General features: G+C 43.9%; 1 protein-coding gene across 4 annotated transcripts in view; it reads right to left on the reverse strand.

Annotated features, from left to right (window-relative positions):
* Window positions 1-6,180: 6,180 nt before the first annotated feature.
* The window catches only part of LOC139541000 (protein strawberry notch homolog 2-like), a 113,291-nt gene continuing 93,907 nt past the window's right edge, over window positions 6,181-25,564 (reverse strand). For all 4 annotated transcript variants that reach the window (XM_071345140.1, XM_071345139.1, XM_071345141.1 and 1 more), the window contains 24 exons: window positions 25,346-25,445; window positions 24,943-25,103; window positions 24,303-24,436; window positions 23,896-23,986; window positions 23,633-23,776; window positions 23,163-23,280; window positions 22,794-22,899; window positions 22,461-22,614; window positions 19,783-19,959; window positions 19,495-19,592; window positions 18,775-18,857; window positions 16,408-16,584; window positions 16,158-16,279; window positions 15,846-15,977; window positions 15,490-15,625; window positions 14,509-14,621; window positions 13,654-13,725; window positions 13,434-13,542; window positions 13,137-13,352; window positions 12,439-12,533; window positions 11,830-11,922; window positions 11,080-11,211; window positions 10,496-10,763; window positions 6,181-10,313 (listed from right to left, as the gene is read on the reverse strand). In XM_071345140.1, the coding sequence (XP_071201241.1) occupies window positions 9,295-10,313; window positions 10,496-10,763; window positions 11,080-11,211; window positions 11,830-11,922; window positions 12,439-12,533; window positions 13,137-13,352; window positions 13,434-13,542; window positions 13,654-13,725; window positions 14,509-14,621; window positions 15,490-15,625; window positions 15,846-15,977; window positions 16,158-16,279; window positions 16,408-16,584; window positions 18,775-18,857; window positions 19,495-19,592; window positions 19,783-19,959; window positions 22,461-22,614; window positions 22,794-22,899; window positions 23,163-23,280; window positions 23,633-23,776; window positions 23,896-23,986; window positions 24,303-24,436; window positions 24,943-25,103; window positions 25,346-25,445 (4,050 nt within the window). In that variant the 3' untranslated portion in view covers window positions 6,181-9,294. The remainder of the gene's footprint in view (window positions 10,314-10,495; window positions 10,764-11,079; window positions 11,212-11,829; window positions 11,923-12,438; window positions 12,534-13,136; window positions 13,353-13,433; window positions 13,543-13,653; window positions 13,726-14,508; window positions 14,622-15,489; window positions 15,626-15,845; window positions 15,978-16,157; window positions 16,280-16,407; window positions 16,585-18,774; window positions 18,858-19,494; window positions 19,593-19,782; window positions 19,960-22,460; window positions 22,615-22,793; window positions 22,900-23,162; window positions 23,281-23,632; window positions 23,777-23,895; window positions 23,987-24,302; window positions 24,437-24,942; window positions 25,104-25,345; window positions 25,446-25,564) is intronic.

Genomic DNA, 25,564 nt, shown 5'->3' on the forward strand with positions numbered 1-25,564 from the left:
TAGAAAGCTAAATAGCAAAGTTACCTACAGTAGCTATTTGACTGCTGTGGCTAGTCAAAAATGACTCGTTTTGAAGGTTGGATTATGATCTTATCCTTTGAGGCTTTAAAAGTGTTCGTACATTATGATTTTGAACATTCAAAGCAATTGGGAAACGTCCATGGCATGCATTGTTGTCACCTTTGATTGCTACATAACTTTGAAGCACGAGCACCACCACCAGGGTAGACCTTGAAACTAGCCCAAACATTTATTTTCGCAGCAAAACAGGAGTTGCCACATTTAGCCTATAAACCCTTTCCCCATAACGTTATCGAGTGAATTAAGAAGAAATCTCGATTTAACTCCTAATGACCTAAGAAGCGAAATTGTGTTTTCAATCAAAATAATAATTATTGTGAGCTAATGTGACTAATAAAGTAATCTGGATATGTCGCAAGACAAATATAATTCGCCCTTATTAAACGGAAACAAATCGAATGTTAGGATATTTTCTGTCAATTGTGACGTTATTACACAAACCGTTATATATGGCCTATTTGCGAGATTGACTTGTCATTTCAATAGACAGTGGCTAGGCCTACTGACTAAAATACAGGTAACATATAGCACTTGATAGGCCTACATCTAATTTCAGATAGCCTACAGTAGCCTGGGCAAAATGAACGATTTAGCAGCTTGCTTAGTTCAAAATGATAGACTAGTTTGTTTAACATGAAGTGAGGCGATTTCATGGTATAGGCTACTGAGGATGTGGTCGTAATTTAAATAACATAATGAAATATTAAAATATGGATATGAACTGAATAGGACTATGCTTGTCAACAACAGTGTTTTTACCTGTAGCCAAATCTAACTGTTATATTCAATCTAATGCATTGTAACAGCTGATCGGAATTGCGATATAATTGTGACCATGACCATAAATGACTTCCAATTTCATTAACTGAACATGGCCATTAATAATTGCATAATAGCACAAAGCTACAACAACAATAAACTGAAGTTATAGGCTATCAAATCCATTTGCCAGCTCCAGGTAGGCTACACAAGTGCGACAAATTGATTTGGAATGACTCCATTGATATCGTCATTCAACATATGTACTGTATAAAATGGTAGGCTACAATAGCCTACGCACGCATAGTAATTAATAGGCTAATTGATGGACAACATATGCAAATGTATCATTCTCTACATTTAATGTCAGCTTCATTGTGGACTTTTACCCATAACAGAAGCACGCAAGGCAGTTCCATAACTGTCAATTCTCATTTCCACTCGCTCAATGCTCGATATCAAAGAACTGAGCATGCGTAAAACCCTTCGCTTGGTATGGTTTCCCATAAGAAAAGTCGACTATATAATTCAGTTTAAAGCACCTCAGAGCGAATGTATATAATCTGCCCAAGGTCGTTTTCTGTGCTTTGTCACCGTTATTTATTGATGCGCATCAGTTCTAGAGCGTTATGTTTTATAGTAAAAGGGTTGGAAATAGGTGTCTCCATAATGACACTGTAAATAGTCTACCTAACAAGTTGTCACGAGGCGCGCGTGCTGCTCCGTCTCCTCTCACTCACGAGACACATGCCAGCTGCAGCGCACAGTCTCAACACACACACCCCTCCAGCCCTCCACACCAGTTAATTCAATTAAATTCAAAGGGCTTTATTGGCATGGGAAACATATGTTCACATTTCCAAAGCAAGTGAAATAGATAAACAAAAGTGAAATAAACAATACAAAATGTACAGTAAACATTACACTCACAAAAGTTCCAAAGGAATAGAGACATTTAAAATGTTATATGGCTATATACAGTGTTGTAATGATGTGCAAAAAAGTTATTAAAAAAAGTACAAAAGGGAAAATAAATTAACAAATATGGGTTGTATTTACAATGGTGTTTGTTCTTCACTGGTTGCCCTTTTCTTGTGGCAACAGGTCACACATCTTGCTGCTATGTTGGTGTAACAGTATAACTTTAGTACGTCCCCTCGAACCGACCTCGGGCGCGAACCAGGGACCCTCTGCACACAACAACTGACACCCACGAAGCGTCGTTACCCATCGCTCCACAAAAGCCGCGGCCCTTGCATAGCAAGGGGCAACACTATTTCTAGGTTTCAGAGCAAGTGACGTAACTGATTGAAACGCTACTAGCGCGTACTAGCTAGCCATTTCACATCCGTTACATTGGCACACTGGTATTTCACCCAATAGATATGGGAGTTGATCAAATTGGATTTGTTTTCAAATTCTTTGTGGGTCTGTAATCTGAGGGAAATATGTGACTCTAATATGGGCATACATTTGGCAGGAGGTTAGGAAATGCAGCTCAGTTTCCACCTCATTTTGTAGGCAGTGTGCACATAGCCTGGCCGCTCTCAATAGCAAGGCTATGCTCACTGAGTCTGTACATAGTCAAAGCTTTCCTTAATTTTGGGTCAGTCCCAGTGGTCAGGTATTCTACCATTATGTACTCTCTGTTTAGGGCCAAATAGCATTGTAGTTTTCACTGTTTTTTGTTGTTAATTCTTTCCAATGTGTCAAGTAATTATATTTTGGTTTTCTCATGATTTGGTTGGGTCTAATTGTGTTATTTAAAAAATATATATTTCACCTTTATTTAACCAGGTAGACCAGTTGAGAACAAGTTCTCAATTAAAACTGCAAAGCAGTGGGACAAAAACAACAGAGTTACATATGGGATAAACAAACATACAGTCAATAACACAATATAAAAATCTATATACAGTGTGCAAATGTAGTAAGATTAGGGAGGAAAGGCAATAAATAGGCCATAGTGGTGAAATAATTACAATTTAGCATTAACACTGAAGTGATAGTTGTGCAGATGATGATGTGCAGGTAGGGATACTGGTGTGCAAAAGAGCAAAAATAAATAATATGGGGATAAGGTAGTTGGATGGGCTATTTACAGATGGGCTGTGTACAGGTGCAGTGACCGGTAAGCTGGTCTGACAGCTGATGCTTAAAGTTAGTGAGGGAGATATGACTCCAGTTTCAGAGATTTTTGGAATTCGTTCCAGTCATTGGCAGCAGAGAACTGTAAGGAAAGGCGGCCAAAGGGGGTGTTGGGTTTGGGGATGACCAGTGAAATATACCTGCTGGAGCGCGTGCTACAGGTGGGTGCTGCTATGGTGACCAGTGAGCTGAGATAAGGCGGGGCTTTACCTAGCAAATACTTATAGATGACCTGGAGCCAGTGGGTTTGGTGACGAATATGAAGTGAGGGCCAGCCAACGAGAGCATACAATTCACAGTGGTGGGTAGTATATGGGGCTTTGGTGACAAAACGGATGGCACTGTGATAGACTGCATCCAATTTGCTGAGTAGAGTGTTGGAGGCTATTTTGTAAATGACATCGCCAAAGTCAAGGATCGGCAGGATAGTCAGTTTTACGAGGGTATGTTTGGCAGCATGAGTGAAGGATGCTTTGTTACGAAATAAGAATCCGATTCTAGATTTAATTTTGGATTGGAGGTACTTAATGTGAGTCTGGAAGGAGAGTTTACAGTCTAACCAGACACCTAGGTATTTGTAGTGGTCCACATATTCTAAGTCAGAACTGTTCAGAGTAGTGATGCTGGACGGGCGGGCAGGTGCGGGCAGCGATCGGTTGAAGAACATGCATTTAGTTTTACTTGCATTTAAGAGCAGTTATGCAAACTCTGTGTACGTTTTACTTTTTGCACTAACACTACACATGATTCAAATTGTCAAAGCGTGATGATTTGAATCAGCTGTGTAGTGCTAGGGCAAAAAACTAAACGGCACCCCTAGGGGTCCTGAGGACCGAGTTTGGGAAACCCTGCCTGAACCATTTTAAATGTCAACTTCAAATGGTGTAGGGATGTTCCAAGGATCCCTGATAGCAACGACCCTTTCTCTGAACACACAAATCCGATTTGATCACTTCTAACTTGCTGTTTGGACAGTCAGTATTTCAAAACGGATTTGAAAAAAAACATTGATTTGAGCATTGAAGCCTGCAGCGTGAACAATGCTTTTGATAGCCTCAAATTTTAGATTTAAGTGGGACCATAAAGAACTAGCTTAATTTGGGGTCAGTTATAGTGGCTATTGTTGAGTTTACACAGGCAGCCTAATTCAAATTTATATCTACTAATTGTTATTTTTACTAATCCGATCAGATCCAGAATTGGGCTGTTTGTGTAAACGCTGCCTGTGTGTGTTGATGTAGACCTACAAACTTGGTCATATTTGGAACGTAAAACTATGGATTATCAAGGCATGACACCCAACTGTTTATATGCCCAGTCAATAGGGGGGATCATTTTACTCTACAAAAGGTAAAATGTATTTGTAAAAACAATAAACAGTTTACAGACAGACTAGAAGAAAAGGTACAACTGTACTGCCCAATGTGTATAAATCCTGGATGACTGACAGGGGGCGCTGTTTAAGGCACCACGCAGCTATTTAGGAATCTATATAAATGGATTTATTAATACCTACATTCGTTTTTGACAAGTATGTTCGATTACAGACACCTTTATGTATACTTTTAAATTATATTATGTTAACAGATCATGTAATTTTGTGCTTGAAACATTGAAATACCTGAGAATTCCAATCTGGGGCGGCAGGTAGCCTAGTGGTTAGAGCGTTGGACTAGTAACTGAAAGGTTGCAAGATTGAACCCCCGAGCTGACAAGGTAAAAATCTGCCGTTCTGCCCCTGAACAAGGCAGTTAACCCACTGTTCCTAGGCCGTCATTGAAAATAAGATTTTGTTCTTAACTGACTTGCCTAGTTAAATAAAAGTGTAAAATAAAAATTCATTCCTATGGAGGACTGCACCTTCTGAGGAGTACCAAATTGGTACATCTCAGAAGGAGTAGTCATTCATAGCTAATGCTAATAATTGGCCAATTAGAGGCTTTGAAACCACCGGCTGACATGTGGAAGTGTCATAATACCCAGAAAACCTAGCGGTCAAACAGGGAAATGGTTCCAATCATTTTTTCCTTAGGGGATTTTAGAAACTTAAAATAAGGGCTGTGTTTCGTGTAGGCTTACCCTGGCGTGACGTTTTGGTAACCATGTAAATCTCAGATTCAAAAATGCAAATTAGCATCATGTAAAACTACAAATCCCTGCACGTCATCTCTAGCAGATACCTTTGCCAACAGGTTGTGTCAATTTAAAGGAATCTAACCTATTTATTCATTACTACATTTAGCTAACAGATAGATTCATACCTTTGCATCGATTCAGCAGTCTCGTCCAGATTATCATGGTATTTGTAGTTCTTTATGATAGCCACATTAGCAGCTGATCACCGTTTTTATTTTGGAGGATAAATCCAGGTGAATATATTGATAAGTCACCTTTTCCTAGAGATTTACACGGTTATCAAAACCTCACGCCAGGGTAAGCCTACACGAAACACAGCCCTTATTTGAAGTGTTTCTAAAATCCCCTATGGGAAAAATGGTGGGGAAATGATTGGAACCATTTCCGTTTGACCTCCAGGTATTATGAGTCATACTGTGGTATTCTATAGTAGGGTTTCCCAAAGTCATCCTGGGGCCCTCCCTGGGTGGACATTGTTTTTAGCTTGAGCACTACACAGCTGATTAAAATAACCAACTCATCATCAAGCTTTGGGTATCTGAACCAGCTGTGTAGTGCTAGGGCAAAAACAAAACGGTGGGGCAGGACCGACTTTGGGAAACCCAGCTCTATAGAATAATTGGCTTCAAAGCCTCTAATTGGCCAATACACAGCATCAACAATCCAGGGTTTATATACACATAATTGGTACTGCCTCTATTTGGGGAAGCATTGGGAGTTAACCCAAGTAGTTCTAAAATCAGTCACATCACTCCTGTGATGCAAGGACCCTGCATAGCAAAGTCAGTCTGTCACATGAAATAAAGGCCTTAGGCTGCATTTACACAGGCAGCCGATTCAGAACTTTTTCCACATATTGGTCTTTTGACAATTGGACAAATATTAGAATTGCGCTGTGTAAACGGAAAATATCAGAATTGGGCTGTGTAAACGGAGCCGTAGTCACAGAAGTTTTAATCACCATCTGTCTAAGAAGTGTATGTGTTCGATTATGCACGTATAGGCCACAGCCACTCCAGAAGGTCTTTATTCACAATAAAAAAAAGGTAAACACCATTTTCGCAATCTTCAGTTTTATTTGTTGTTGGTTTACAAAGTTAAGATTGCACTATGATATATTCCTTCCTTTTGTTATGAGTAGAAAACCTTTAAAGAATTAGTCGAAAGGCTTTTTTTTTTTTTTTTTTTTTTTTTACAATATATACATTTCGATCTAAATTATAAATATATAGAAAACAAAAGCACAACCCAGAATAAAAGTGCTGAACACAGTTTACAGAAAAAATAGCCTTTGTTTAAAAAATACATACAATCAGTAGCATGTTTTTAGTTTAGTTTTTGTTATCAATAAATTATTTTAATGTGATACTAAAAAAAAAAAAACGTTAACTTTTTTTTCTTTCTTTTTTAAAGCTGAAGAAACAAGGATGGTTACAGTATACAAAAATGCTATCCATCAAAAGGTCAGGAATACAACAAGCTTGCAACTCTCAATGTTAACAGACAACAGTAACTTGATTATGCCATTCTTAGTGCAAATTTCGGAAAATAAAAAATACCGAGCTAAAAGATAAATTGCAGTTAATTTTTTCAAACCGTGTTTGTCCGTTTCCCCAGGTTTATAATGCATATTACTTCATGTGAGCGTTATACCACACAGTCCATTGGCCATAGGTGAAGCATGGGACACAAACGGTTAGATTGAGAAAATGTTTGGATTTATTGGAATGTGCCTGATGAGGAAATATATTTAGGACAATCTGAAGAGAGGAGAGAGAGAGGGCTATGAGATGGGTAACTACGAGAACACGGGCCTGAGCTATTGGATGTCTGGGTTGTTTGAATCTGTCAGAAAGTGGGTAAAGAATCTGCACATACAAGTATATCCAAGTGCAAATCTGCTCAAAATCTTTGTCAGCATTAAAATGTATTAAACACAAAAAAAAAGGACAAAAGATAACGTTCCATAAAAGAAACAGAGTTTGATCTTTGCCCTAAGATAGCATAAACACTTAAAATCACCAACAATTCACAACACTTACCGACAAACAAACCCATCACAAGTCTCAAACATTAAAAAAACATTAAAAAAAAAAATACAGCAAGAGTTGCAGCACAGAATGAGGAAATAAAATAGCACTAAAATGTGTATTGGTTAGTTTCACCACTGTTGTTAGGGAAAACAATAACATTTCTCTTATCTCCCCGCCAATCAATACATGTCTAAGATTTCTTCCTGAGATTGCTATAATAGGTCAGATCTAGCCAGTAACTACAGGGGGGTGGAATACTTTGGTATCTCTTTGCATTCTAAAGTTCTGGCAGAAGCTGTAAAAGTTGGAACGATTCTACTTAAGTCACAAGCAGAATCAGATAAAAGAACTGAAAAGAAACAAACCAACCACCCTGTACAGCACAGTGCAATATTATTTGGTGGCAGGTTATAAACTTATTTTTTTTGTTTTTATAAATCTTGAAAACTAGAAATGTCCCTGACCTAAAGTATCATCAGGATAACAATCTAAAAACAAAATGTCCCTTAAATATAAATAACAATTATAATGATCATAATAACAAGGATGACAAAAACATCAAGAGCACATTGCTTTTATCCCCATCACAATGTTTATACAAAGTTCATAAGTATTTCAGATGTCTTTAACTACAGACTAGGAGTAGAACAGAAAGAAAGAGGAATCCAATTCTTACCATGCACAGGTGAATCTATAACCTTCGGCTGTGGAGCATAAACAGTACTTAGACTTCTAAAACATCTGCTATTCAAAATGTCTTGTTTATTGCTTTTGATTGGTTGAACTTACCCAGGCTTTTCATGAACAAATTACAGTGCATCCATTTCACAAAGACAGACAGATCTCACAGATTCTGAAATGTAATATACGATATACATATGGACTAAAACAAATATTCATATTAATATTGGTCAGAAAGTTGAACAAAACAAAATAACAAATGCACTCGACACTTTCCTGAGAACTTCAAATGAAAAGCAAACCATGGGTCACATCGTTGGATGAATGTTGTGTAGACTTAAAGTAGGATATTTGACACCATTTTAAAACCATCCACCCAATTGCATTAAACCAGCAGTGTCTATCCCATCTAACCCCTGTTCTCGGTTTATCACAAGGCCTGGGAAAGCAGGGTTCCAACACAGAAGTCTGCCGATGGGCTGAAGAGACCGCTATAGTGTAGGGTCCACAGACAGACATACACATACTGAGTTGTGGTGTGGGGGCTATCCCTGGCCCACCACCATCATAGATTCAACAGTGGGGTAAGTTAAATACAAATATAATAAATTAAGATGCCAATGCTTCGAGTATAAATCTATACATTAGGCCTATATGGGTTTCAAAGACTACATTTAAGTAGGTTTCCAAAGGCACTGTTAACAATGGCAGACTGTTTTCATTACCCCTCCCTTCTTTTTTTTTAAAGCCAGACACAGGCGTGAGTGATGATAGAAACCGCAGGGAGAGGGGGACACAAGGGAGAGGAAGGGGCTAAAACTAAAACATTTCACCCCTATGAACCAATCTGCCCTGTGTTGATTTTTCCAGTTTGAAGTTTTTGAGTGGAGCCCTTGGTTTAAACAAACCAAGCGTTGTAAGATAGCCCAATTCAAGTCGATGCAATGGCGATGAGGCAACACAGAAAAGCAAACACACAACAGATGTGCATGAAAGGCAGTTGGAAGCCAGCAACGTTACCAATGATACACAACATAACCAGTAGGGGAAGCTGTGGTTCTAGAAAAATATGTTTATACATTGTGATTTCCTCAACAAAGCAACACAATTCCAACTGTGATGGATCATTTAAAAAGCACATGCGTTTTTGATATTCTTAAAAACAAAATCAAACCCAGGTGGAATTGTGTTTCTTCAATGAGTCAAGTCTCGGTGTAGAAGCTGTGGTTTTGAGCCCCCCTGCTCTCTCAATGAAGGGACCCGGCCAATTCCACCCGGGTCATTCGTTCACCATCTCCGAATGAGACCAAACCATTTGGTCTGGTGAACGTGCCTGTGGATCCAGAGCCTGGAGAGGGATGGGGAGGAGCACAGGACAGGCAGTGGTGTGACTAGGCCCTGAGGGGAGCGTTCCCGCTCAGCAGCTAGAGGACAGACAGACACACTGAAGAGGTTGTTACGCAGAGTCCCATTCGTTCGGCTGGTACTGGATAACCGACTGGCGGTCCGCACTGGTCCGCATCATGTTGTCCAGGACCTCGCGCGCGTTGATGAGTGTGTCCGTGCTGCAGTGGCTGTTGGCTAGAGGGAGGGGCTGCTGTTCTGAGGGGGCCAGGGCCGTGGAGGAGAAGTGAGAGGAGGGGGTGGAGGGGGACGAGAGGTGGCCAGACGAGACCTGAGCCACTGTGTTGGAGGAAGAGGAGGAGGTAGAAGAGGTGGCGGGGTTAGTAGCTGTCTGGCTGGACAGAGAGTAAGGCAGAGAGTCTGGATGGTCAAGGATATAGTAGTCCTGGTGGGCGCTGTTGATTAAAGGCTGATCTGACCACTGCTGTAGCTGTGGTTGTATCTGCTGTGGCGACTGTAGCTGCCGCTGTTTGATCAGCGGTGGCTGTAGAGGTTGCTGCAGAATGTGTGCAGTGTTCTGGGCGGCGAGTGCGTGCCGCGATATCAGTCTCTCCAGGTCAAAGTCGGAGCCCCCTGTCAGGCTGACCAGGCCCAGGACTCCCTCCGTGCTGTCTGGGGAGGGAGAGGAGCTCACCGTCAGGTCCAGGACCTCCTCCCCAACCCGGAAAGGCTTGGTGGTGGAGGTTGGAGCGGGCTGCATTGGGGGCAGGGAGGGGAAGTGGTGGGAGAAGTGGGAGAAGATGCTGGCCATGCTGGGAAGCTGGTTGATCGGGCTGGGCTGGGGTTTGACCTGTGGAGGTTTGGGCTGTAGTAGAGGCTTGACCTGTAAAGGCTTGGCCTGGGTCAGGCTCAGGCTCTGGTAGAAGTTCTGAGTCCTGTGGCTCTGAGACAGGCTGTGGGGCTGGCTGTAGGGCTTGGCAAGCAGGTGTATGTCCTGAAGCTGCCGCTGCTCGGCTAGCCTCTGCTCCTGGGCATGCTGCTCCCTCTCCTTGCGCCTCCTCTTTACCTCCTCATCCATTTTGAGAAGCTCCACTCGCACACGGGCCACGCAGTTCTCTGGGATCTTGATACCTAGGAGAGAAAAAGAGGGTATTAGGTTTACATTTGTTTGTACAAGTCGATCATTTGGCTCAGTCGATAGCAGCATAGCCTGTTGTGCCATTTGATTTTGGCCACTGAAAAAAATATTTGCCAAGACATTCAGTGATGGGGTGTGTGTGTGTGTGAATTGCATGAAGTTGTTGAGTACTCACCGACTTGCTTGTTACTATTTTTGGTTTTGAGGCGTACGATCTGCAGGATGCTGGAGCTGGTGATGTCAGAGACCACGTCAGCCACGCGCTTCCAGACGCGCAGCAGCGCCCCGCACAGCATGTGGTACTGGCGCAGACGCATACCCTGCAGACACTCCTGTCCCTCCTCGATCTTCTTACACTTCCCGTTCCAGTTAGCATGGCTACATTTCCCAAAGGAGAAATTGAACTGGCTCTCCCAGCTGTCCTTGGCTTCGTCTGGGGTCACCTAGGAGGGGAACCCCATATAAAACATTCTTATGTTAAACACCTGTTTGTATGTATATTGGACCTTAGATTACAGGATAGAAACAGGGCTGTATTTCCTGTTTCACTACTTTGTTAATTCCACTAGAGGGAAGCATACACTACAGAAAACCACAACAGAGACATTTCCCACAAAACAACAAAGACAAATCTCTTTGCCATGTCAGTAAATGTCAGTAAACCCGATAGCTGTTCCTTCAGCCGACCAACAGACTTCTATCCGTGTGGGTGTGTCCCTGTGTGTGCACGGTGTGTGTGTGTGTCAGACTGAGCCCTACCTTGCGGTAGCGTTGCTGCAGGTTGTCCAGGCTCTCGGGGTGGGCCTGCTTGCCGATGTTGGGCTTGTAGACGATGAAGTTCCTCCCTCGGCCCTGCTCCGCCAGCAGCACACAAGGGTGGTTCCCCCGCAACTGAGGAACACATAGGAGACGGAAATTACTTTAAAGTTCTGTAAAATACTTTCATGTGTTTTCCTCTGGGCACTATTGAACTCCATCTGTACAATTGTTTTAAACCACCAATAAATCAAATCAAGAAAGAAGCGGAAGATTTATACTGCGTTTAACTGGGACACTGGCAGTGTTAAAGTGTTTGCCTGGAGGGTAATTGAAGACTGAATAGTAATTTCTTTGTTGAATTGTAGTATGAACCAAGTGAATGTAACTACAGTATAATTTAAAAAACCAGCATCAGGAAGGACGAGACAGTGTATATTGTTCACTCTTGCCACTACAATTAATACTGAATAAAATGATCCTTCTTTAGGTTCACAATTCCATTCTACTCCCTTGATGTGGGATGAAAGAGCCGCACTCCAGAGAACAGAAAATTGAACAGAGGAAACTGGACCCATCTGAACTGTCATTCACCTCTGGGAAACAGCCAGTCTGGAAGCTGTTCCAGCGCTGATTGAGCCCTGAGGAGGTACAGGGACTCACAGTATCACAGGCTTCCTGGTACTGCGTCAGTGTGCGTGCTGGGACATGCAGAGCATCGCTCTCTGCTCTATGGTAGCCAGCTAGACTCACCTTGTAGGAGAGGTAGAAGCCTTCGTCAGGACTGTTGAGGTTCTGGGCCTTCTCGTAGGCCTCCTCCCAGGGCATCCCTCTATCCACACTGATCTATAGGGGTAACAGGCAAAGGTTAGAGTAGCTGCCTTATGGGAAAGCAATACGCAGAGAGTACCCACTATAGGCATGAGTCAATATTGTAACACACAAAAATCTGTGCCCAAACCCCCCCCCCCCGCGCCTGCACGCACAGCTCTCGGTCCTGGTTGTGTTGGTTTGAAACGTCAACTCTAGGTTAGCCTGCAGCGAAGGCAAGGCAGGAAGCCGGAGACACTAGTAATTATCTCTTTGCCTCTTTGGTTGTGTATGTGGGAAACACTGCTCTCTTGTTGTGTCGCGTCAATGATAGGTGTGCTTTGTGTTTATTTCTAGGTTTAGTCTCTGAGATGTAATGTCTACTTTTCAGGCCAGAGAAGAGGCCCAAACAGCAGCACTGATTTAGTTAGAAAACACAGATCAGCATGCAAATCTATGTACATTTGGTATGAGCCGCCACTGCAAAAATATAGATCGATAATCCTATCGTACATGAATAATGTACCAGTGTACCATGGGAGTGATGCCTACCTTGTAGAGCACGACCTGTCCGTCCTGGGGGTTACCCACTGTCATGAAGGTCTCCTGTTTCTCCTCATAGATTTCATCATTACCTGGGGCCAGATCTGAAAGACAGGACACAGTGTTCCAGTCAGGATACATATCTATCATCTCTATACAGAGCCTCACAAGCTATCAGCCTCATGCTTCTGTTCATGGAAAAATATTTTTGGAAGGCCAAATGCAGCACAGCGGATTTGTTTGAATGGTATGTGGAATGCTATTCATATGCTATACTGTGCAGCATATGGTGCTAAATGTGTATAGTTGGCCTTTACTATACAACCTAAGGAGCTCCAGAGTGGCACAGGGGTTTAAGGCACTGCATCTTAGTGCTAGAGGCGCCACTACAGACCCTGGTTCGATTCCAGGCTGTATCACAACCGGCTGTGATTGAGAGTCCCATAGGGCGGCGCACAATTGGCCCAGCGTCGTCAGGGTTAGGGTTTGGCAAGGGGGAGGCCGTCATTGTAAATAAGAATTTGTTCCTAACCGATTTGCCTAGTTAAATAAATAAAAATTAAATAAATATGGGAAAGTGCACCCTTTTATTGACTCAGGTTTAATGTGTAGACATAAAATATCCAAGCACCACTACCACCTCATGTTAAGAGTCTCCATACTGTAATGTAGAAATGCTGCTTAGTGTGAGTGTTGGAACTCTATACCTAAGATGCCCATGTCGTATTTGCCCTCCTTCTTGTCCTTTTCGATCAGGTAGTCAAAGTTGTCAGTGAAGTACTGGAACAGAGAGTTCTGCTTGTGGACCTCTAGGCCCAGGATCCTGTTGAGGAACTTGGTGATGCTGCAGTCTTTCTCAGTACTGAGACCAAAGCGAGGCTCCTTGCAGAAGATGCCCACGTCCATCATGCCATGCTTCATGTCTGAAACAGGGAATAAAGTCATTATTTCAATGTAGCTTTGGACAGGACTTGCATAATGTTTGGGACACGCACTCAACATACCTCTGAAGAACAGGGCATCGCCCCCAGGGTAGCCTTTGGGAGGGGACACCTTGCTCTCAATGTGACCCAGGATGGCTTTGGTGATCTTATCTAGAGCCTTGGTACCATACTACAGAGAATACAAAAAGGGATACAGGTCATTTAAGAAGTCAGGTCACTGTTCATCCCCCCAGAATCTCCAACACAACGAATCACAGGTGTAATTCAAGCCAGTGCATACCTTGTTTTCAAAGTTGTATTTGCTCAGGTCTCTGGACTCTGTGGCTCTCCTGTCACCGTGGGTCAATGCACCCTGGACATGGGAACACACTGTTAGCACTAAAGTCTTATATATATATCACATACTGAAACACCAGCTACAAACACATTTTCTCAACTGCAGCAGACACCTAAAGCATAGAGGCACTGAATTGACACCACTGCCAAAACATGTCAAATGCACAGATTGTGACTGAAGGTCCACTTGAAGCCAGCTGCTGCTGGTGCCCACAAAGGAATGTTCTGGGATGAAAACAAAGGGGTGTTTCTGCCAGATATGAGGTCACTGCTCATCTGGAGGCAGCCAAACATGTATTCAGCGGCTAGGAGAGAGGGGAAGAAGAGAGGCTGGGTCCTGGCATGGCATAACCCATTCTGAGGCTGGTAGAGACACCTCCCCCTCACCCCTCCCTTCAGAGAGAGAAGGCAAATAAATGACTGAAGTAAAGACATTACAATATGGAAAACTGTCTCATAGGAATCTCATATAATTACCCAGACCTGGGTGTGTTCCAAAGTCTGAAAATAACATTATTCAGACCAAAGGAGGACCGGAGGCATTTCCTGGGTTTGAAATATTGTGTGAAAGGTGTTTATGTGACCTCAGGTGACTCAGAGCAGCTGGTCAATAGGACAGAGCAGTGCCTAGACAGGGTGAGGGCTGGGATAGTTGGGGGGGGGGGGGGTGGAGTCCTAGCACTCTGTGACTACGGGAGATATACTAGTAAAAGGGTTATTAGCTCAGCATACCAATCTTCACTCCAGTAAAACACAGACTTATGGGATGTGTTGTAGATGAGGTAAGAGCCGCACGTACCAGGCTCTCCAGTCTCTTGGCCACGATGGAGGCAAAGCGTCTCTCCCCGGCCAGCTCAGAGATGAGGAAGATGTACTCTGGAGCCGTCACCTGGTTGGAGCGATGGGTACGACCTGGTGAATCACACACAGAGGAGGAAGACCAGTCAGAAAAGACAGATTGAGATGGAACTAGTTGGTTAGGTTGATTTCAATGATGTATGAACAGAGGATGATTTCCTGGTAAATCTGTCTCTGAATAGAGAAGTGTCTTACTAAGAGCCACCCACCAGATCTTTTCTATGGAACATCTTTTTCCTTGAACACCTAGGCCACCTGACTGTTTGTGTGTGTGTGTATTGTTGTTAGTGTAAACAGCATCTGTCAATCAGGCCCACACATGCCAACCCACGCAGTAAGTTGCTCCCCAAGGGAGCACGGCTGACGGGAAGTCAGTTAATTACTGCAAACAATTCATTCACAGACCGCAATGTGTGTGTGTGCACAGGCCTGCTTTTCCACTGTTGTTGGGTGCAAAATTGCTGTATATCTAGCAGACAGCACCGGATATTAAGGCTAATTATATTATTCTGATTTAGTCGAACACCTCTCTCCCTGCAGCCAGACAAAACTGCACCACCTCCAAATTAAGTTACGCAGCATTAATAAATGTGACTCATTCTAATCATTAGAATGTCTCGCCTCCTTAGGCCCAAAAAGACAAAACATATTTTAATTTGATATACATCGAATTATGAAATCTGTCTTTAGGGAAGGCCATTTGAAGAGGCAGCAGATACTAATGAAATTACATTTCATCAGGCTAGGGTGAAACATCTAACAGTGGATTGTGTGAAGAGAGATTATAGGTTACACACACTGAATGACAGTGTGTGACCTGCAGTGTGTGACCTGCATTGAGGAGAGTCTAACCCTGATCCTGACCTCTAAACCTAACCTAACTGACTCCTGACCTTTAACCCCATGTCCTCTCCAGACTCACCAAACTGCTGAATGGCTCTGTCTGCACTCCAGGGCAGCTCCAGCGTCATGTGGACCCTCCGACACTGGTTCTTCACCCGCTTGTCTGCCTGCAGGGAGATGCCCGAGCTGGCCGCCTCTGAGATGATGGCCACCAGCTAGGGAGAGGAGGAGAGAGGGGTGGAGGAGAGCGGGAAGGAGGTTAGCGGATAGAAAAAAACACTAACACTGCAAGACAGACCACAGAATAATACTGTCATAACATATCACAGGATAGTGATTTTCTAAGCAAGAACAAACACATTCTGTGAGCGAGGCCCTTCGAATGGTTCTAGAGGTTGCCTGGTGCTCAAATAGCAGTCCAGTCCAGTGTCTCACCTTCTCTCCGCACATGAAGCGGTCCTTCTCCTTAAGGTTGATGTGGTCGATCGTATGGCTCTGCTCCGCACGCGACTCGTAGCGCACGCTCCCGTCAGGCCGTCGCACCACACGCCCCTTACGACCAGTCATCTACAAGAGAGGTTAGAAGGCGTCAACGGAGAACTACAGCCCAGTTTGTATCCAGTATTCATCTCTCCCTTTTTCTGATGGAGACCTTACAATACACGTACTTCATTCAAATGTCTCTTTCAGAGTACTCTTTTTCTATCAGGTTGAATGGACACTTCTCTGCAACATAGAGGTACGTACCTCCGAGACTTTCTCTGGACCTCCCAACTTGTCGATGAGTTCATCCAGAGTGTTCAGAGGTAACTCCTTCCCCAGGTCAGCGATCTTGTTCAGGAGGCCCTGCTTCATCTCCTCTATCCTGGCTGTAGAGAACCCAACCAACCCCAGACAGAGAGGCATGTTAACGACTGTAACCAGAGTCACACACAGTGAAACCACCAAGGAGAGACCACAGGAAGATGCCCCCCAAATGTCTGCCAAGTGTTTTTACTGTCGACGAAGATGACGTCGTCGTCGTTGTTGTTGTCCAGCAGGGAGTCGGGTGAGGAGTTGGAGTCGGTGTCCATGCCGTCCGTGTCCGTGCTGCTGTCGTCACTGATGTTGATTACACCCCCCGGATCCACTATGGTGTGCTTTGGGAACTTGGGCTGCCGGCCCCTGGGCTTACCTAGTGGACGGAACGCACACGAGTGAATTCAGACTGTGGGCTCAGTGGCTTCACCTGAATAGTCCATGATGAGATTTTGACCGGACATGTTGAGGCAACACTTTGCAACATAAACAAATTAAATTGCTATTATCATTATATAATAGGGGTGTAACGGTTCACCACGTATTGTGGTATTGTGGTCACACGGTTCGGTTTCGGTACCACAGGAAAATGAAATGCCACCCATAATGTTCAGCATTCGCAATGTTCCTGGCATTGTCTGTTGTGACCGGATTGTTATGTTGGGCCTTTCAAGTTTCCACTCGGATGCTGTGAGGTGGGACCATGTAGGAGGTGGGAATTTAACCGTTATGACGTTGTAAATACCAGTTGGATGCATTCATGTGATTTGAACTCGTTGAGAACTGCCGATTGGCTAAATGGCCAACAAGCTGCATCAACCATAAACCAAAAGTACAGCCATCATGCTTCTAAACAAATTCTAGAGTTCAAAAACCACATTAATAGATGGCTTTTGATAAATAATGTTTTGTTGCATTTAACTGCCCGGAAATACTGTTATAGAGGCCATTTCCTTAGTAGTTGACGTCAGAGATCAGCATGTGGGAGAAGTGGGTGCTCAGGATGATAGACGAGTTTCCCACTAGTAATTACCAGTTTAAGGGGCCGTTGGTAAATTCCCACTTGGTTACAAACGCACCACGACACTACCTCCATCAGATGCGGACTCTCATAAAGGGGGTGTGTCTGTAGCACGGTACATCTCCCGCTTTGGGGTACATCTCCCGCAAGAGGGAAGTTCATAACGTGGCTCTAGCACTTTCACAAGGTGCTAAAACCCCCTATTCTCAACCACCGAGAATGGGCGCATATCTGCGGTGTATAAAATAAACATAGCCTACCTATCGCTCTTGTAATTTCTTTGGCCCAGTCAGAATCAGCTGCCAAGGGCTGATTGAATGTAGAGGGGAGACTATGTTGTGTTGTAGAGGGGAGACTATGCTGTGTTGTTGTTTCTGACACGCTGATCAGACCACCCGCCTTGCATGCGCCTGCACTCAATCATTTCATCCAAACTGCTCGCGCACGTCAATGGGCGTCTGCATAGCCAGGCGCTATAATAGGACTTAGTTCTATTTTAAACGCTTGACCCAATGCAAGTCTCTCCCATCTACTCATTGTTTTTTCCGAGCATATACCCACATGGGCGATTGAACGATGAACGAGGTCCATACTCTAGTCCAGTTGGTGGCGGTAATGCACCTTAAAGTTGCCAACCGCCATATAAAATCCACAGAAGAAGAATGAACGAGACAAGATTAATCAAAGAAAAACGAACTAAAAAGTAACTAGGTTTCCCCTTTTATCTTTGGATAAAATGTCGGTGTAGAGAACACACAATGTTGTGTGACTCAAGGACCATACTGTACGCATTTCAGGTACAACAACAACCCAATGTTAATCTCGCAGGACAAATCAGCTAGCAACAGTAAGCTAGCTATGTTTTATATGTGTTTCGACCATAATTTAGTTGGTTCACAGTTGGTTTTGGTATTTTAAACTGTGTGTCATGAACATGTCCGGTAGGGATAGACAAAATTAACATGCACGCGCGGAGCTGGTTTGGTCATCATGTTAGCGTTTCCGTCTTACTCCGGTATACAGGGATGATGTCGATGTAAATGTGTCAACATATTTGAGGTGTTGGCAGCTGCATAGGCTATTCTCATTGAGCGTGGCGTCATACTGTTAATCTGTTATCCACAACTCTCTGTCCATCGTCGTTGTAATCTACTGGGAAGCCAAGATTTCGCAAACCACTCAACCTCGTACAGAACTAGTTCCCGTCTGCGCCTCACAAAAGGACAGTTTGAAATGTGCCAATTAAGATTTAAACTTTGATTACAACATGCGCATAGGCTCTAGTTGTTATAATAGAATTATCTTAGATTTACTCATGAGGCAGAGGCCTACAACACAGCATATGCACATCCCATAGGCCTTGTGTTTTTTTATGTATTAGTTTGAGTTGTGGACAGAAGGGAGGTCCCCGTACCGTATGGTCGGTACTAATACCGTTACACCCCTGTTATATACGCAAACTCTTGACCTGACAACACAAATGCTAATTTAGACAAAGCACCTCACAAGGTGAGCACAGAGCTTTTAGTATTTTAGTTGACGTACGTTTTCTCTTGTTTCCAGGCGCTTTCTCTCTCCTCGGTTTCTCAGAGGGAAAGTGTTTCTGTACCAGAGCTTTGAACACCCCCCTGAGGAGAAAAGACCAGACAGACAGACAGTTATCATCTGAATCTACCACTGTGGAAGGCTGACAGGATAGTTCTGATGGGTTATAGAGATGTGAGTGACAAGCTCTGATTCACCTTATCATATACATTTCATGTCTCCCAGGGTCAGACGGTCCAGACAGACAGACTGTCCAGACAGACAGAGAGGGTAATTTCCAGCCTGACACCAAGTAATGCTCCCGGGTAGAACATGACTGCAGGTACAGATCTAGGATCAGCTTACCCTCCCCAAATCCTAGCCCTTAACCATTAGCTGGGAAAAGAGATTCATTGAATTTGGATCAGTGTCTAGGGGAAGATTCATCCTACACCCTCAGGTAGTGGTGTTTGAGAAAAGTGAAGGGTTCTGACTAAACCTTTGACTGAAGCTGGAGAGTGACAAATGGAATGTCTTTTAACTAGGAGCCGCTAATGTACCCGGCAACAGACAAATGATTCATGTGAAAACCACAGGCGCGTCAGACAGAAAAGTCCCGGTTACACTAGATGAAAGCTGTGGTGTTGTGTGTGTGAGGTTTGAGTCAGGGCTGAGAAAGATCAATTTGCTCCAATACTGCACTTAACCAAGGCTTCAGAGAGCCATGGACACAAGACTTACTCTGCTGCAGATACGAATCTGTCCAGGTGTCCATCGTTCTCATCCAGGACCTCTCTGGTTCGGGCCTCTCCTGTAGACTGCAGACCAATCACAATGCACTGGGGAGGGGAGAAACAAGACATGAGCAGAGCGTCACACTTAAACATATCAACAAGGAAAAACATGGGTCTATTTTCTTTGCCCATTCAAATGCAGATTTAACGCCTCTTGGCCAGAGATTCCCATCTAAATGACAATCATGGTTAAATAAAGGATGAATTAATTAATACACGTGCTGGTCAGTCTCACCTTGCCAGCCTCCAGCTCCTTATTGGCCAGCTCCACCAGGCAGCGGACCTTGGCGGCGATGCAGAGGTATTTGAAGAAGCGCTGGTGAGACGACCAGAACTGACCCCACAGGGACTTCCTGCTGACCAGACACAGCTCATCCGCTGCACGCATGAACACGGCCAGAGTCTCCGCCCACTGAGGAGGACACACACATACAGTATGTCTAAAGATGTGAAGTGACTTGTAACAGGGCAGTTACACACAATTCACACATCCCTACACACACACACCGGTAAATTTACTAGCAATCACACAGTCTACACACAAACAAATGCAGTCACCGCTCACATTTCTCCACATAAAAACAAATCACACATCACTACCTACCTACACGCACACTAGTGATGGGGGGCGAAAAAAAATCTGAAGTTAAATATATTATTTTTGCGCTAGTTGGTGATACATGCACCAAAACACCAGTATTTGTCCTTCATATCTTACTCTCCATCTTTTTAAATAGGGAGCCAATTTGCTTTAAGCACTTTTATTTCCATGACTGATCAGAATTCATTTTCACATGCTCTCTCATCTCTCTGCATCAGATCTCTCTCTCTCTCTCATATATATATACACACACATACAGTACCAGTCAAAAGTTTAGACACCTACTCATTCAAGGGTTTTTATTTTTACTATTTTCTACATTGTAGAATAATAGTGAAGACATCAACACTATGAAATAACATATAGAGCCATGTAGTAACCAAAAATACTCTTGGCATTCTCTTAACCGGTTTCACAAGGTAGTCACCTGGAAGGCATTTCAATTAACAGGTTTGCCTTGTTAAAAGTGCTGCATCAGATGACATTGCCTCCACAATCACCCGACCTCAACCCAATTGAGATGGTTTGGGATGAGTTGGACAACAGAGTGAAGGAAAAGCATATGTGGGAACTCCTTCAAGACTGTTGGAAAAGCATTCCTCATGAAGCTGGTTGAGAGAATGCCAAGAGTGTGCAAAGCTGTCATCAAGGCAAAGCGTGGCTACTTAGAATCTAAAATAAACTCAGCAAAAAAAGAAACGGCCCTTTTTCAGGACCCTGTCCTTCAAAAGATAATTAATAAAAATCCAAATAACTTCACAGATCTTCATTGTAAAGGGTTCAAACACTGTTCCCATGCTTGTTCAATGAACCATAAACAATTAATGAACATACACCTGTGGAACTGTCGTTAAGACACTAACAGCTTACAAACGGTAGGCAATTAAGGTTGCAGTTATGAAAACTTAGGACACTAAAGAGGCCATTCTACTGCCTCTGGAAAACACCAAAAGAAAGATGCCCAGGGTCCCTGCTCGTCTGCGTGAATGTGCCTTAGGCATGCTGCAAGGAGGCATGAGGACTGCAGATGTGGCCAGGGCAATAAATTGCAATGTCCGTATTGTGAGACGCCTAAGACAGCGCTTTAGGGAGACAGAACGGACAGCTGATCGTCCTCGCAGTGGCAGACCACGTGTAACAACACCTGCACAGGATCGGTACATCCGAACATCACACCTGCAGGACAGGTACAGGACGGCAACAACAACTGCCCGAGTTACACCAGGAACGCACAATCCCTCCATCAGTGCTCAGACTGTCTGCAATAGGCTGAGAGAGGCTGGACTGAGGGCTTGTAGGCCTGTTGTAAAGGCAGGTCCTCACCAGACATCACCGGCAACAACGTCGCCTATGGGCACAAACCCACCGTCGCTGGACCAGACAGGACTGGCAAAAAGTGCTCTTCACTGACGAGTCGCGGTTTTGTCTCACCCAGGGGTGATGGTCGGATTCGCGTTTATCGTCGAAGGAATGAGTGTTACACCGAGGCCTGTACTCTGGAGCGGGATCGATTTGGAGGTGGAGGGTCCGTCATGGTCTGGGGCGGCGTCACAGCATCATCGGCCTGAGCTCGTTGTCATTGCAGACATCCGCCTCCCTCATGTGGTACCCTTCCTGCAGGCTCATCCTGACATGACCCTTCAGCAGGACAATGCCACCAGCCATACTGCTCGTTCTGTGCGTGATTTCCTGCAAGACAGGAATGTCAGTGTTCTGCCATGGCCAGCGAAGAGTCCGGAATTCAATCCCATTGAGCACGTCTGGGACCTGCTGGATCGGAGGGTGAGGGCTAGGGCCATTCCCCCCAGAAATATCAGGAAACTTGCAGGTGCCTTGGTGGAAGAGTGGGGTAACATCTCACAGAAAGAACTGGCAAATCTGGTGCAGTCCATGAGGAGATGCACTGCAGTACTTAATGCAGCTGGTGGACACACCAGATACTGACTATTACTTTTGATTTTGACCCCCCCTTTGTTCAGGGACACATTATTCAATTTCTGCGGAACTTGTTCAGTTTGTCTCAGTTGTTGAATCTTGTTATGTTCATACAAATATTTACACGTTAAGTTTGCTTTAAATAAACGCAGTTCACAGTAAGAGGACTTTTTTTGTTGTTGCTGAGTTTACATACATATAGTGATCAATATGTTTGGAACATAAAATCACAGTATTGAATCGCAATACATATAGAATCGTAAGAATCTCATTTCATATTGTATCGGCACCTAAGTATCGTGATATCATCGTACCGCGAGGTCCTTGGCAATTCCCGGACCTAACGCACGCATGCACACGTCTTCTCAGTCGCTCACCAGTTTGGCAGATTTGTTGTAGACCAGTTTGAAGTCGTCGTCCAGGCTGATCTCCTCAATGCGGAAGGACACCCCTGAGAAGCTCAGCTGCCGGGCGATGTACATCCCGCTCACCTTCATGTCCATGGCAACAATCTCCATGGCGCCCACACCCCTGTCAACCAAAAATCCAAACCACAAAGCCTGTCAGCTATGCTGTATTCTAAATACCAGGACTGGTCTGGTAGCCAAACCATTACAAGATGTTATTCTTACAACATAGATAATCATATACATTTTAATAATAAGATAGTGATATAAATCAGGAAAAGGGCGTGTGGAATGAGGCCAGACCTCTTCTCGATGGCGTGCAGGAAATCATCAAAGGTCTTGAAAGGTGTGCCGTCGCCCCAGATCCCCAGGCGGCTCATATAAATCATGTTCTTTGGCTCAGAGGCACCTGAAGGGCGACAGAGAAGCAGGGGTGAGATATTGATACAGAGAGAGCAAGAGAGAGAGAACGAGTATAACTACGAGACCCAGAAAAATTGAAAGAAAGACCGGGAGAGAGAGGAAGAGGGAAGACAAAAACAGGCTGAATGAGATAAAGCGGGACAACTGAGACGGGAACAAGTAGACAAACAGTCCTAAAGTACAGGCATTGTGAGAAAGAGCGATAGTGAAAGAAGACAGAGGTCCAGGTACAGTGTGAGAAAGGCCCACCTGTGGCACTGGCATAAACCACCCTGGCCAGGGGCAGCTTGTGCTGCAGGTCCAGCACGGCCTTGCCCATCTTGGTGGATGTGGCATTCTTGGCCTTGTGGCATTCGTCAAACACAATCTAGGAACATGGTCAAGGGGAAAACGCTGCTACAATGTGAACCTGCCCAGCGTAAACATGCTGATTGAGCTAAACTTATGTTCAAGGATTATTGGTAGTCACTGGACTAGATGGCCATGCTAGACGGGCAATTTCATCAGGACGTATTTGTTCTTATTTTAGGGCTCGCTTCAGTAATAGCGGTTAGAACATGCAGTAGTTCTAGGATGGCCAGTGCATTGACTGGTACACACAAAGCTCAATGTACAACAATTCTATACGTAGACAGAAATCCTGATAGAGCCACGGACCTGGATCATCTACAATTAGATATCAGGTTAATAGTGACTAAGGTGGTAGTGTATAAGGATACGACGCCGTCAAAGCCGGGCTTGCACCAGTCCAGGATCTGCTTGAGTCTGGTGCGGCGCTGCCCTCCTGCTTGACTCTCCCCAATCAGAGCAGAGTATGTCGCAAACAGGACTCCTTCTGAGGTAGCTGTGTCGCCATACTTTATCTACAGAAAGCGACACAAGCAGAGGTTAAACAAGACAGCATTTGTGCTTACTGAACCTCAGAAGACACCATACAGTAATTGTAATGGTTGTTTGACATATTCCTTTCTCATTGTCTAACCTTGTTTAAGGCATGCACAGGAATAGTGGGAGCATTTATGTCTTTGAGATCTCTCTCTGCGTCGTATTTCAGGTCATTGGACACACTGAACCTGAGGGGTGGAAGAGGAGAATGAGTGCATCTTTACAAAACAAGCATGACGCACAAGTGAAACAGGTTTATTTCAGAGTTGGTAGTAATCAATGGCACTGACTTTCATTGATGGTTTCTAATGCAGGTCACAAAGGCCCCAGCCTGATGCAATATCCATTACAACTAACGTTTTACAATCGAAACCACTCAAACTTAAATCTATTAGGCAGGGAGACGCCCACCTACGTAATGGTAGGATATAAGGTAGGGAGAAACAGAGCTAGGCTGGGTAATGTATTGAGTAGAGTAATAGTATAAGGAATACAGTGTCTTACCATAGTGCTTTCTTCCTTCCTTTTAGGTAATTCTCCAGGATGATGCCGGCCACCGTACGGCCCTTCCCCACTCCGGCCCCGTCTCCTATCAGGAAGCCTGCTCTCTGGTTGTTCTGCAGGATCACCTCATGTTGCTGGGAACACACATGGAGCACGGTGTTCATATGTGTATACAGACATACACTATGCCTAACATATACATGTCATATTGAGGTCATTTAATAGACAGCGTGACTTACAATACATGCATTCAATTAAACAGCAGCATAATATATTGAACAAATACTGAACATAGAGATAAACTCCACAGCTAAAGTAGGCAATACAGTAGAAAGAGTTAAGACATTGTATAATATACCCTTTATTTATGAACCACACACTGTATTTTCCAAGCACAAACTTGAACTTGTTCCTGTACACACATTATCGGTAACTAACACTTCACATTGTAGTCATTTAGTCGACACTCTTATAAAAGACAGGCATTTAATAAAACCACCGCATACTATTGAACAACTTACACAGAGAGATATCAAAAGCACAGCTGAAGATAACTGTAAATACAGTTTCTAAAACATACTTGAACTTGTTCCTGCCAGACCAGACGGGTGAGGTCAGAGATGATAAAGGTGAGTGTTACCTGGCAGGCGTAGATGATGGCCTCGAGTTGCAGGGCAGAGAGCAGGCCACAGTTGATGGTGAGGTTAGGAATGGATAGAGTGTAGGTGATGTCAGGAGGAGGGACGCTGGACAGCGTGTTGGTCTCCACCACTATGTCTGGGTGGGAGATCCCTATGGTGGCTGAGGAAGGACAAAAGAGGGAGATCATTTAAAGATTGAACAGACAGGCAACATTTTACTAAATCCCTCACAGACTAACTATCAGTATCAGATTATATTATTATTTCCTGTATGAGTAGTTGTGTACTAATGTCACTGAAAAATATGATTAATTGCAAAATTCAAATTCCTTCCACATAAAAACACAAAAACAGCAACCAGGACGACATATTGTGTCTTGAGAGTAGTGTCGGGAAGCATACATTTGGATGGTTTGTAGTCGGCGTAGGTGTCTACATGTCCCAGCTCCTCTGTCTCCTCCTCCTCCTCCTCCTCCTCTGCCGGAGTCTGGGTTCTCTGAACCTGCATAAGCAAAGGGATATGGGTAATGTAGTTCATATCATGTCTATTATTTGCCTCCTGTCCATCTACACTGATATGATAAAACTGGACAAGTGAAAGCAAATGCCCCTCTTTTCTTT

This window comes from Salvelinus alpinus, chromosome 16, assembly GCF_045679555.1.
Source record: "Salvelinus alpinus chromosome 16, SLU_Salpinus.1, whole genome shotgun sequence".
Lineage (NCBI taxonomy): Eukaryota > Metazoa > Chordata > Actinopteri > Salmoniformes > Salmonidae > Salvelinus > Salvelinus alpinus.